The sequence below is a fragment of the Dryobates pubescens genome, chromosome 1 (assembly GCF_014839835.1).
Source record: "Dryobates pubescens isolate bDryPub1 chromosome 1, bDryPub1.pri, whole genome shotgun sequence".
NCBI classification, from domain to species: domain Eukaryota; kingdom Metazoa; phylum Chordata; class Aves; order Piciformes; family Picidae; genus Dryobates; species Dryobates pubescens.
Window position 1 is genome coordinate 60,879,485 of NC_071612.1, and position 14,086 is coordinate 60,893,570.

Here is a 14,086-nt window from a genome sequence, read left to right on the forward strand (position 1 = left end):
CTATATCTTTCTTCCCACAAAGAAAGGCTGTCACAACTTTTCTAGTTAGTCCTAAGCAGTAAGTGAAATATTGTGAGGCAGTATTGTGTCCATAAAAAATGCTGCAAGAAAATAATTGGCCAGTTTAAACAGTCTATAAAATGTTAGTTCCATTATCCCTTTCTTATTTGAGCTTTCATGTGTAGGTAGTTGAGGTTTTTCTATATGCTGAATATCAAAATGTTCAGCTAGGAAAAAATTCCCTTTTTCCTTCTGCTCTTACATTCCTTCCCACTGCCCAAGGTAGAAGAGACATCACCAGGCAGCCTGGCACAGCCCAGCCACACGGAATGTCTGGGTTTAGCGTGCATTGTGACTGGGTCACATTCACAAAGCTCCACTCCCAACAAAGACAAGAGGCTAAATCAATCCACAGCCTTCTTTTCCATTGGTTTTAGTTTGGATTTCTTTTTCAGATGCTCTCCCACCTCCTTTTGGTGGCTGCCAATGAACTTGTGCTACCCCACTTGTTCAGGTCCCTGTGCATTTGCCAATAATAGAAAATAAAAGATACTCAGCTCTCCTTCTAGATTCCAGCCTGCTCAAACCCTTCTCTGATATTTCCTAAGTCGTATCACCTTTTATGGCATTGATAACTCCCTGGCCAGACTCCTCATTCATGTTGCTCCTGAAAGTAGACCAAGGTGGTTCTGAACAAAGGCAAAAAAGCATTTGGCTGACGCTAATGCTTCTGCCACTGACCAAGTTCTTTCTGTGGAAACCTCCACTTCCACGTAGCTGTGTCTTCAGCAGAAAGGCTCATCCTCTGCTCACCAGCCTGTCCTAGTCACAGACCTAAATGACATCAATAAAGGATAAGGGGATCACAGCCATTTTCAGCTGTGACCAAAGAATCAGACCAATTACTTGGTGCAATATGAGGCCAACTCACAATACAAGCTTCCCTATGACAGGAAAAATGCAGTGTCACTACAAACACCTTGAATCTGTACGGACATCAGCTGCTCACTGTCATTTCCCTTTCCCACTCCCCAACACTGTCTCACACCTACTTGTTCATAAAAGCTTTACCCTTTCCTCTCTTTTTCTCCTAATGTCTTTTACACTGCAAGAGTATTTGTGTACATTACAGAACAACTGGTTTTAGACTCTCTAAGGTCAATGTGGATAACAGTGAGTTGATGAGTTCAAGTAATTAGCAATGATGACTGGGCAAATCAGCATGGGAAGGAGAAGAGTCCTTGTTGACTCATTGTCAAAATGAAAATGCATTTCATTTTGCAAAACAAAAGAAAACAGTTAGAATTCAAGAAGGGAGACTGCCTTATCTGCTATAAAACAATTATGTACCAAAAAGTAGTGTACTGTTACACAAAGGAGACTTTTTGCTGAGCTGCAGACAAACTTGACTCTCAAAAGCTTCACATACTTCATGTTGTCAACAACCAGCAAAATCAAATCCCAACAACTTTGGGGATGATTAAAAAACAGAAGAAAGACAGAGAGAAAAGACAGACAGACAAAGACAGACAGAGAGAGAGGAAGAGAGGGAGGGAGGGAAGGCAGGAAGGAAGGAAGGGAGGAAGGAAAGGGAGGAAGGAAAGGGAGGAAGGAAAGGGAGGAAGGAAAGGGAGGAAGGAAAGGGAGGAAGGAAAGGGAGGAAGGAAAGGGAGGAAGGAAAGGGAGGAAGGAAAGGGAGGAAGGAAAGGGAGGAAGGAAAGGGAGGAAGGAAAGGGAGGAAGGAAAGGGAGGAAGGAAAGGGAGGAAGGAAAGGGAGGAAGGAAAGGGAGGAAGGAAAGGGAGGAAGGAAAGGGAGGAAGGAAAGGAGGGAGGAATATCTAGAAAGGGAAATTCTTTCCAGTGAAGCTGACTATTAGCTAGGTATCCCATGGACCAAGCTTCAGCAGCTGTAAGCAGGCATCACAGCCCCTTCACATTGATCCAATGAAGACATCTAGGGGAAATCTGAGCACTAGGGACTAGCACTGCCTCTCACCTGCTCCCCACAAGTGCACCATCCAGGAGGCTGGTCAGCACCACTAAGTTCATCTAGAAACTGCCTGAGAAACTTTCAAAGCAAGTTGTGGATGAGCTGGCCAAGTTCAGCAGGTAGCAAGAAATCCCAACTCCCTTTCCTAACACTGCGCTGTATCTTCAGAAGGAAATACATTCTTCTTAAGAAAAACCAGAACTTGCAAATAAATGTACATTTCAGTCAATAATTTGCATTCTGGGAAGAGTCAGAAAAAGAAAACACAGGTGTTTGTGCTTCCCAAAGGAACATTTGTCACCTATCCCAGTCACTGGGTAGGGATTCCATATTACATCCCATAGGCAACGTTACTTCTTACCTCAAGAAAATGACATCAAGCATACTGCAGACTGCTGCAAGGATATTACATGTGATATGATTCCCCTCCTCCCCTATTCTCTATAAGAAGAGCAATGCACAGACAGGCCGGTCTAAAGTACAAAGGACAATGAGTACAGCTTTAAGCTGTAAGCAGACATTTCACAGAACAGAAAGCCTGTAAGCTGCTGCCCTTTCAAAGAACTATGATCTCAGGCAGGTCCATATCATGCTCAATTCAAGAAATAGCTTAAATCATTCAAGACATTTGCTTTAGTGTAGGCAAGCCATGTGTTTTGTTTCTTCATAAAAAGATCCTTTGAATCTTATTCAATATTAGTCTACATATAATTTTATTTGATAATCGGCTACTGGAGGTGGTGCAAAATCATTTCATCAGCTTCAAATATGACTTCACCAATAGCAAAATCAAGCTTAATATGTCTTTTTTTTTTTCCCCCCCCAAAGTTTATGACTTTAAAAGGGCTATTTACAAATAAGCTATAGGTATCCTTGGCAGCAGTTTACAAGCCTCCCACGTTTGTTCAACTGCTCAAAGACTTCCAAAAAATGTAAGGGACCTTTACAATGTGTTGGATTAAAGATATCCTTTAACTTGGTTTATTCTCCCTGTGTAAAACATGGCAAAACCTTCCATGAAAGCAATTCTAAAATCATAGGGAAGCAGTGAGCACTCAATAAAACACTGTGCTGTGGGAAAACACAAACATTTTTTCCCAGGCTGTGCTGCTGAGCTTTTCAAACTATCTCAGATGTGTTATGCCTTCCCATGGGGAAAAAAAAACAAAACAAAACACCTTCTTCAACACAGTATCAAAATAAGATGTGTGATGACAAATATCCCCTCTTCCTAAAACCTCTAACAATCCCATTTTCAAAATTCCTTTCCCACCAAATCAACAAAGAAATAAGAGGGCAGCCTTTTATTTTTAGGCACATTTATGCCTAAGAAAAACAGCTGCAGAATTAAATTCTGATTTTGTAAAGCATTATTCATGGGTGACAATGTCTCCAAGGTATTCTACTACATCCAGTTATATGAGGTAGTAACAATAAATCACATTACCTTCAGTTAAAAACCAAATTACTTCTTGAGCTTTTCAGGCTTAAATCAGATACCTGCTGAATCAACAAGCACGTATTCAAAATTCAGTGAGAAAGCAATGAAAGATTCCCAGTTAAATATAAAATATTAAAGAATGGCAAATACAAGAGCCCTGCACAGATATGTGCTTATTCTGCTTGTGAATGGAAAAGGAAGGAGGAAGGGTCTTCAAGGAAAGTAGCCAAAGGAAACTAAAGTGAATGCAAAACGCATTTCAAGGCTATATTTAGAGGAAGACATTCTTCGTACATTTGCCAAGCTATTCACGTCATTTCACACAGCATGTTTTATCCAGCTTTATAAGTCTCTGAGAGAGCAAGGAGGGGGAATAAATCTGGATCAGTTGCCAGAAATGGAAATCTTGCATTTATGTAGAGGAACAAATATTTTAAGCATGCGAATTCAAGTGTATCTTCCAAAGTGGGGGAAAAAATAAATAGGGGGGGAGGAGGGCAGTGGGCGGAGAGAGGGTAGGGAGGGTGGGCAGACTGTTAAAACTTTCTACAGCTATCACAGAAGGATTCTGCAGTATATAGTTTATAAGCAACATGACTCAGCCTTTAATGCTCCTTTTTGAGCCAGGCTCACTAACCTTAGCTATATCACTGAATGTACTAAAATAAGTTAATTTCACTAAGTTCAGGACTTTGGTTGGTATAAACTAGCTGAAGACTTGCCCGTGTTCATGTAGTTATATAAGGGATGACATGTTTCTCCTCTATAATGCAGGAAACAATCATCTGAGATGAATAAAGCTCAAAGGTGAAAACAGAATCAAAAGCACTCCAATATAATGATTTTTCTATTAACCCATTTAGTACACATCACAAAGTTCAGGTATTTGCAATAGGAAATTGTCAAGCACACAAAAAACATGTCAGTAGCAGATGTAATGGTAAGAGGAACGAGCCACATGGTAGTTTGCTGTTAGTGATCTTCTGAAGGGTGGGGATGGAATTCATTTGAGAGATAGGACATTTTTTTCCTAAACTTATACAAATAACTTCTATAAAATGTTTTACCTTCATTCCCTTCTCCAGGCGGCTGATAAAACGAAAGCCCCAAAGATATGATGGCTGCAATTTCCAAGATGATAAGAGTCACATCCTGCAATGCTTCCCAGACTAGCTGTATGAATGTTTTTGGCTTCTTTGGAGGTATAAAATTTTTTCCAAAAATAAGCTTTCTTTTTTCTAGGTCTGCAGCAGTGCCAGCTAACCCTGTGAATAAAACAAAACAAATTACAATTGTAGTGAAATAGAAAATGCCTGTTTATATCTGCATTCCTATGAAACATTTCTGCAAGAACCACAAGCTATACCTCCTATGGCACAGTAACAAATAGATGCTGTATGTAAATTTTGCTTCTGCCCTTACATTCCAAACAGAATCCTTATGCAGCACTAATGCCTGCCAGTCTTTGAGTTAGTTGGTTTACTTTAATATGCCCTATGCATATAGATACATATACACATGTAAGCAACAGCTTCTGAAAATAGATCACAAAGCACCAATTAACTATATTTGGGAGGCAGCTGTTGGCAGCTTTTGGTAATATCAGTAGAAGCAGCATACAGGTCGATGACCTCGTAGTACAAATCAATAAAGCATGTCATGCTCTACTTTAAAGCAATCTCTCTTTCTGCGTATGTACTGCCACACAGTCGCTGGATGAACTTCATCATCGAATCGCAGAATCAAAGACTGGTGAGGGCTGGAAACGACCTCTGGAGATCATCTAGTCTGATCTCCTGCCAAAGCAGGACCACCTAGGGCAGGCCACACAGGAACAAATCCAGGCAAGTTTTGAAACTGTCCAGAGAAGGAGACTACACAACCTCTCCGAGCTGCCTGCTCCAGGGCTCCAGCACACTCACAGTAAAGGTTTTCCTATTGTTGAGGTAGAATTTCCTATGTTTCAGATTGTACACGTTGCCCCTCATCCTATCGCAGGGCATCACTGAAAAGAGACTGGCCCTATCCTGACACCCACCCCTCAGATATTTATAAACATTAATAATATCCCCTCTCAGTCTTCTCCAGGCTAAACAGCCCAAGATCTCTCAGCCTCCCCGCACAAGCCAGATGTCCAAGTCCCTTAATCATCCTCGTAGCCCTCTAGTGGACTCTCTCCTGTGGTTCCCTGTCCCTCTTGAACTGGAGAGTTCAGGATTGGGCACAATACTCCAGATGTGGCCTCATAAGGGCAGAGTAGAAGGGAAAGAGAACCTCCCTCAACCTGCTGGACACACACTTCTTAATGCACATCAAAATTTTGTGAAGGGAAAAGACAGCCAAAGTGATATGTTATAGATGCAAAGAAAGCAAAAAGGACACAATGCAGTTCCTTAAATCAATATAAAAATTCATGCATTTTGCATGATATTTCAGCATATTTCAGTCTAAGGATACAGTGCAAGAATGTTTGGTTGCACTGCACAACTCATTCAGATGCTTTTGTACATCTTTCTTCATTATATAACGTATGCATCCCAGTATCTTTGGGAGGAGAACAACAAACCAAACAAACCCAAAGCAATGACAACAACAAAAAAAATCCCCTCACCCTTGCAAGCGTTAAGGTAGAAGAACTGTGCCCATAGACCACTCTCTGCTGCATAAAGAACTCCAGTAACATGAGTGACTGCACATATCTGCCAAATGATATTTGATACCAGCTGCAACATTTACAAATCTGTAGGTGTTGAACATGGTGAGCATCATCAGGTTATTTACGCTTATTCACCCCAACATGGCAAAAGCAAAATAATGGAGAGCTGACCTCAGAAGAATACACACGTGTCTGCAAGAGAGCAAGAGGAAGTGATCAAGCCAACACTGTGAGGATTCCTCTTTTCAGACAGTTTAGGGTAAGCCCCTGCCTCCCCCAAAGTGCAACACATCTGGGTACTGCAGGAACGGAAATACCTGTTAACAGCACCTTCAAGGTGCCACACAAAACAAATCAGGATGCTAATGTGCCAACAATAGAATCACAGAATCCCAGCATGGTGAGGATTGGAAGAGGCCACAGGGGATCACCTAGTCCAACTCCCACTGCTAAACCAGGATCACTCATAGCAGGTTGCCCAGGAACATGTCCAGGCTGGTTTGGAATCTCTCCAGAGAAGGAGACTCCACAGCCTCTCTGGACAGCCTGCTCCAGGGCATCTCTGGCACCCTCACAGCAAGTTTCTCCTCATGTTCAGATGGAATCTCCTGGGTTCCAGTTTGTGCCCATTGCCCCTTGTCCTGTTACTGGACACCACTGAAGAAAGTCTGGCCCAATTTTCTTGCCCCCTGCCCTTTAGCTCTTACTGAGCATTGAGAAGATCCCCTCTCAGGCTGCTCTTCTCCAGACTAAACAGCCCCAGGTGTCTCAGCCTTTCCTTCTCTGCTGGGTTACACCCATCCTGGGGGGTGGAGGGTTGCAAGAGCCCTGCTTCCCCCAGGGGACAAAAGAAACCTGATCCAGGTGGACTTGGCTTCCCCCTCCCAGGAGGAGGGGTTCCTTGGGTCTAAGTTGGTCTGTTCCTCTCCCCGTTCCTGTCCAGCAAGACTATAAAGGGGGGAGCATAGTGGCCATGTTTCTCTCTGCTCTTGTCTCGCCTGTTTGAAAGGACCAACAGCCGCTGCTGACCTCCTGGTTCTGCCACGTGATCAGGCCTGATCTTCTCCCTGCTGCATCCATGCTTCTCTAAAGGACTGAAATCCACATACATCGAGGGAGATACAAGGCCATCCAAATTTGGTTTTGTATATTTTCCTATTCATCCTTATTCCTTACCCTTGTAAATCCTCCCTGTTATCGCTATGTATATATATTGTTAACAAATTTACTTCTCCTACTTCCAAACTGACTACAGATTATATTTTGGTATATTAAACTTCAGTTAAGGCTCAAACCACCACACCTTCTCACAGAGATGCTCCAGTCCTCTCAACACTCTTATAGCCTCTGCTGGACTTTCTTCCGTACTTCCCTCAGCTTTATATCTCATTCATTCAGGACTGGTGCAACCATTCCCATCAGTGTGCATGTCCTAGCAAGTCACCTCTCAGATGAAAGCACCAAGCCCAAACATCATTTCCTCAAGACGAAAGTGATGCTTTTCGAACCATATCAATCCTGCCAGGTACAGGCAGAGATGTTGACTCACCTTTCACTTCAGGTATATAATTACAGCTGTTGTGGAGCTTCTGGCTCTTGGTTAACTCATTAAACTTTTATTTCACCTTCAGCTTCTAAGAAACACTATCCTCCTCCCCCAGATAAAGGCATGCTGTAGTTATTATTACCTCACTTCATTTAATTTTCAGCACCTGGAGCTTAGTGACACTCTAACAGAGGTTGAAGCTATGAAGTATGTAGTGTGTCTATGTTATCATCTGTGATTCAAACAATAGCAAGTCAAGCCTCTCTACTTCTTCATGAGCTTCCAGACAGCTCCTAATGTAGGGTAAACACCTTTCCCTATGAACTATGAATTGCAGGCTATGAGACATTTGGGCAGTGGCCCTTTGTGAACCAGTGCAGATCCCACTGGTTACAACAATACATGGTGAGAGATTGGGGGTGACACTCTTCATTGATGGGATCTGACACAGGGACAAGCCTTTAAGCAGAGACCAAACTAATGCAGTTTGATGAGCATTCAGAGGGCTGGAAAGCCCTTTCAAACAAAGGATTTTCACTAAAAATGGCATGCCCATTCTGCACTAGGCCTCCAAAACACAACCTACTCCAAATTCAGCAGTGAATTCATATGTGAAGGGGAGAGTACAGGGGCAGCATTGGTTGTGGTAGGGATTTGGGGCAGAAATGTTCATATAATGCTTCTAAGAGTAGCAATACAAAGGTCTGAAACAGAATTAAAACCAAAAACCAAATTGGAAAGTGGAAGGAAAAGATGTCCCTGGAACGTCTGTCTTCCAAGACAGACCATATGTGCACAGTGGTGGGCCAGCTCCAGCAGGTAAGTAGACGACTGGGTACTCATGAAAGGGTGGCTGAAATTGTACAGGAGGCAGTATCTTTCAAAAGTCCTCATTATATTTACCTAGACAGGTTGAATTTATGACTTTGAAATTAGGCTATAAACTTTACTGTCAGGAGGTCATTACAAGTATACACACCAAGCAGCCTCCAAAGCAAGACAGAGATTAACTAGATCTCAAAGAGCTGCTTGTTCTCCAAGACAAAAATTGTTCATTTAGACACCATAAGGTTGAGGATTACAAGGGAGTTTAAAGCATCTGTGATCAGCATTATCTTCCAGACTATAGTCCAAGTAACCTACATTGGAATTTAGACATAAACTGTATTTAATTGCATTCTTGCATTCTTTCATAGTCAGTTACTATCTTCCTTAACACCCATAAATAGACATGGATAAATAATGTGAGTGATTTTCTTATTTCCACCTGCTTCTTGGTGGAATTACTCACCAAGTCAATCTCACCTAAAGCAAAGAGCATGTTCATCTTTAATGGTAACATTTACTCTCTTGAAAATCATTTAGAAATACAAGAAAATGAAATTTAATGTTCAGTTCAAACTGAAAGGTTTCTCTTCTCCTGAGATCTGGCCATCAGTCAAAAGCATCTAGTCAGCAAAATTTTGTTTTGTGTTGTTTTGGTTTTTTCCTTTCTCTCAGTGAATGCCAGAAACTAACTCAAATATTAAGAGAGAGAGAGAAAGGAAAGGAGAAAAATCAAGAAGTCTACAGTCCAACTGACGAAATCACACCCTAACACTCCTTAGGCATTAGTGTGGAGATAAAGTGGGTCAAAAAGGGATAATAAAATACACAGAAGTCAAAATTATGCAAAGATCAGCCACGGGAAAGGTGACTGAGAATCTGAGGCAATGCAAGACAGTTATTTTGCAAAAGCTTCCACACAATCTCCCTGCTATTGTCAGCAGAAGGTATAAGGGGAGGCCCTCCTTTTATCAAATCATCTGCTTTATTCAGAAACATTCTTTTAAGCAGCCCTAAAAGTGTTTCAAGCAAGCCTAACCTGGCTGCTTGAAGAGGCTTAGAGGTCACCCCCACTTTCTGTGGCACCGGCAGATCTGCGGGATGCTGCTCCCCAGCAAGCGCGCGCTGACAGGCAGTACAGATGGTGAGGACGTCAATTAGCACAGCGAGATCCGCAAGTGGACATCTGTCCTCACCAGTACTTTAACCAGGAAACGGCTTTCCTGCTGCTAGATTTTTTTTACTGTGTGTGGGTTTTTTTTCTGTATTACACATACTGACTTCAGTGCTGGTCCTGAATATTTTTTCTTTTTCTCTTTTTTCAGTTTCTCACTTGTCCCTGAAGCATTGAGTTCTGTCACAAAAATGAAAGAGCACTGCAAATGAAAGCAGTTTGAAGTAGTTCATTTCTCCATGAAGATCTAAAACATCTAAGGAAGGGAAAAAGAACCAGTGGGGAATGAGAAAAAGAGTTAAAGAGATCAAAGCAAATGCCAGTACAGTATGACTCCAGACTTCATAGGTGACTAGCAAAGGAAGCAGCATTCCTTCTGATGTTCTGTGTGACAACAAGCCACGGACTCATTGTCTTCATGCTTTTATGTTCATTGTTCCATATGAGCATGAATATTTAAATGCTGTTTGAGTGCTTTTCTGTGTCAAAGCTGTGCAATACTTCTTTGCATGACTCAAGTCTTTTAGAATGATTACGCAGGCTTGGGTTAAATTTCTATACTAAGAATATACACAAGTTTGGGGGAAATGGTGAAAATTTATGGCTGAGGATTCCACAGCACTTGAATAATTTCTTATGGTTCCTACAAATTTTGCCCAAAAGTTGTTTGAAATCTGTAGGAGAATGAAAGTGATTGATTAGAAAACATTCCTGCAATGCTGTGCAGTATATTAAATGCACTTCTGATTTCATCTGGCACTGTTGCTTTTCTGGAGGGTGAAAAAGATTCAGAAACTGGAGAAATGCCACTTAATAGATTTTCTCTGTTCCTTATCTACATCTGTCAGTTACTGCATGCTGAATACAAAACCATCATTTCAATTAATTCTTCCTGGAAAATCATATTGCTCTGACAGTCATCTCCACTGCAACCAAATGGAGCATGACGAACCAAGAATGATTTTGATGCTGCAAAAATAGCAAAAGCACATCACTACTAAAGCAACAACTAAACAAAACAAAACTTTTAAGAGAATGTTCAATGTCTGCTTAAATTTGAAGATGAAACCCAGAGAATTTAGATGTGCCCTAACTGTGCATATAAACCACGCATTACTCACTGACTTTGTCCTGCACATTTTCTGATATATCCAGAAAACAGACAAAAATTTCAAAGAGCAAAAACTGCAAGCAATGTAATTTAAAAATCAAAGGATGCTTAAATTCAAATGCAAAAAACATTGTCCAGCAAGGCAAATAGAGGTATCACAGTGATGCTGAACTGCTACTGAAATGAGCACATAGAGGAAAACCAGCTGCTCTGGTTAGTGAACTCTGTTGACAATTAGATATGAGGAACATGAATTCTTCATATAAGAACAAAAATGAGTATTTTAGTCCATGAGCTCCTATCATCCTGCTCTCAAACTCTCTTCTCAAATGATGAGCATTCATAGCATCACATCATCTAGGCCTTCACAGAAACTGTAAGCACCCCAAAGTATCACCTCAACAATTATGTTCTTTGCCTTGCTTAATAAATTCAATTTATTTCATGTTTAGCTATGAAGCAGCCTCTGCCACTATTGCTCTTCCATACCACTTTAATGTAACTTGCCCAGACCCACCAGCGTCTCATTTTCTCACACAGATTCTCAGAACTCCATGACATGAATGGAAAATACAGTCCCAGCTGCTGCTGTTATAACATGGCAAATTCAAACCCACAATCTCACTCAGCATTTTTAGTGGGATTTTACTCTGTAATTTTGGAAAGAAACCTTTGTGCACTATTTTGCTTTTCTTCCTTGGAAAAGCTAGAAGTGAAAGCAAGCTTTTTTCTTCCACTTCTACCTATGTATAATCTATTTAGTGACTGAAAGAGTTGAAAAAGTCCTGCCTTAAGAAATTGTCCCTACCTAAGAAATTGGGAAAGGCAAGAAGATGTGCACAGTAGACTGTGGTTACTGTTATGCTTTTGATCAAATGCTAAGAAAGGTCTATTTTGTTCCTGTGTCTAATGATGTCATAAAGGATGCTCCGACATAATCCAACAGCAGTCTTCATTAGATCACAAAATCTTCATGACACTTGTCTAGAGGGTAAGTAAAACAAACACCTGCTTCCATACCAGATATGCCACCAAAATACCTGCTGCATTAAACAACCTGTTTTGCAGACACATTTTTTTTTCTATCTCCAACTAAAACATACACCAAAGATGTGAAACAAAGTGAAAATACATCTAGAATGGATGCCTCTGTCATCTCTCAGTTTTATCACTTAGGTTGACTGGAAAATATTTGGATGTAGTACATTGAAATTTTGTTTAGGTCATATTAATATAAATCAGTAGAGGGAATCCAGTCCATCAGATGGAGAGTATTTAATGAGAGCATTTACTGCATTTCAGCAAGCTGAATTTCAATTTCACTAGTGAATGAACCTCAACAAATAATAATTTCCTTCTAATCTCAGAACAGCAAAGCTGTCTTTGAAGTGTAATGAATCTCATTACCTGTTTTCATTAATGGCTCTTGCTTACATCTGTTTACATACATTTTAAGAAATTTGTCTAAAAATTTAAAGCCTTTGTAATTGCAAATTGTTTAGTGCATGTCCTGTAAGCTTTATGCTGTTCGTGCCACTATTTCTGAATCCATTTCTGTTCTGCCAGCAGACCCGGTAGGATTTAGAACCTTCTTGAGTCAAATGCTTTACAGACAGATGTAAACAGCCAAAGTGCAGACAAGAGGGACATAAAAGTGGCAGAATCATGGAATGAATTAATGCTCCTTCCATTTCCTCATTAATCATCATCCTCCAAATCTCACAGCAACAACTGGCCAAGTCACCACATCCTGCCCTCTTGAGTTCTACTACATCTTCAGCTGCCACCCTGCAGTACCTTGACTACAAAAGTCCTTATGTAAACGTTCTTGTTACAGGTTGCAGTTAAAAAAAATCACTCTTAAGTCACATAAAGTACATAAATACACCTCTAAATCCATGACTTGTTAAAAAATAAAGTAAGACAGCTTAACTTACTTTCTTAGTGATCAATGCATCCAATATAAAAGTTAGGAATAGATACATAATAACTTGCATTTCTACAATCATTTTCTATTTTGGTCTTTGTCTAGCTACAGAAATGCATCAGCAGCTTTATCTCCACTTTACGAGGCAGCAAAGGCTGAAGTTCTTGCCCCAGACACAGTCCAGGCAGTCCAAGAGAGTAAATTCACATCTCCTAGTATTCCAAATCTATACTCACTGCAAGATCTCATGCAGGATTTATTACTGCCAAAAAGTGCTGAATGCTCCATGACACATTTCATTCATTTTCCCCTCTAGCCATTTTGGTTTTATTTCTTCGATCTTCTAATTTCTTTTTAAAGTAAAATTGCTCTGAAAAGAAGCTATTAACCAGGAGCACATAATTTAGATGAGATGGTTAATAACAGCAGAACCAGAAAAAGCCACTCAACTGAAAGACTCGTTACCATTTCATAATAATCTAATGGATGGACTTATCTGCAGGGCATGACCATGAGCTGATATCAAGGCAACAGACAAGACATCAAATATTAAAGGCAAGAAATGCATCACATCAGATGACTAATATTTTTCTTGCCTAAACAGACAACAAAAAGCTTTCTTCAAAGGCTGGTAACAAAGCATTCACCAAGAGCTAAAGGTCCAGTATGAGGAAAGAGGAATTAGGGTACTGCTGTCAGTGAAAGTACAGCTGTTGAGAGAAAAGATAATCATCCCACCAGAAGTCATTTCTTCAGCTTTTACTCCACTCAGCAATCATTAAACCATTTACATGTGTCACATGTTGTGTACCACAGGCTTGTGGAGATGGTTTTCTTTTGTTCTATCTTGATGTAGTATCAAGTGCAATAAAGTGATTACAGATTTCAGGGCAGCAATACTAATAAATAATCTAGTGTGTATATCTACCATCCAGCTTTCATCCATTACTAACCACGTACTAGAGAAGTCATTACCAATTCCTTGTTATATTATATAGAATCAACAGTGCAGTAAGAGTGCAGATCTTCAGCCAGCACTGCAGGACAGTTAACTTGAGTTACAGAAGGTCATTATTGCAGCTAAGCCAGCCAATCCCAGCCTGTGGGACACTCCACAGATGCTGGCTTCTTCAGGGCTGGTCAGCATCACATATCCTCAGCGGTTTACTGGCATTGGGGCTTTTTGAAAGAGACTGAGAAGGAATGGAGGAATGTCTGTCCTTTCCAGGTAGATAAAGCCTTGAGTCAGTTTCTTCAAATGTCATTTTTTGGTTATTTAAACAAAGCTAGGATTTCATCCCACAGAAGGTGACATTATGATTAGACTGTACAAATTCCTCTGCATAGGTATTACCCACAAAACTCCAACTTCCTATAGAAACACAGACATCTTAGATGGGGTGTGTTCAATGAAGC

The 14,086-nt window shown here is 40.6% G+C and overlaps 1 protein-coding gene across 1 annotated transcript in view; it reads right to left on the reverse strand.

Annotated features, from left to right (window-relative positions):
* The window catches only part of ATP2B2 (ATPase plasma membrane Ca2+ transporting 2), a 247,399-nt gene that overhangs the window by 121,687 nt on the left and 111,626 nt on the right, over positions 1–14,086 (reverse strand). The window contains exon 3 of the mRNA XM_054166708.1: positions 4,499–4,696. Coding sequence (XP_054022683.1) covers positions 4,499–4,696 — 198 coding nt within the window. The remainder of the gene's footprint in view (positions 1–4,498; positions 4,697–14,086) is intronic.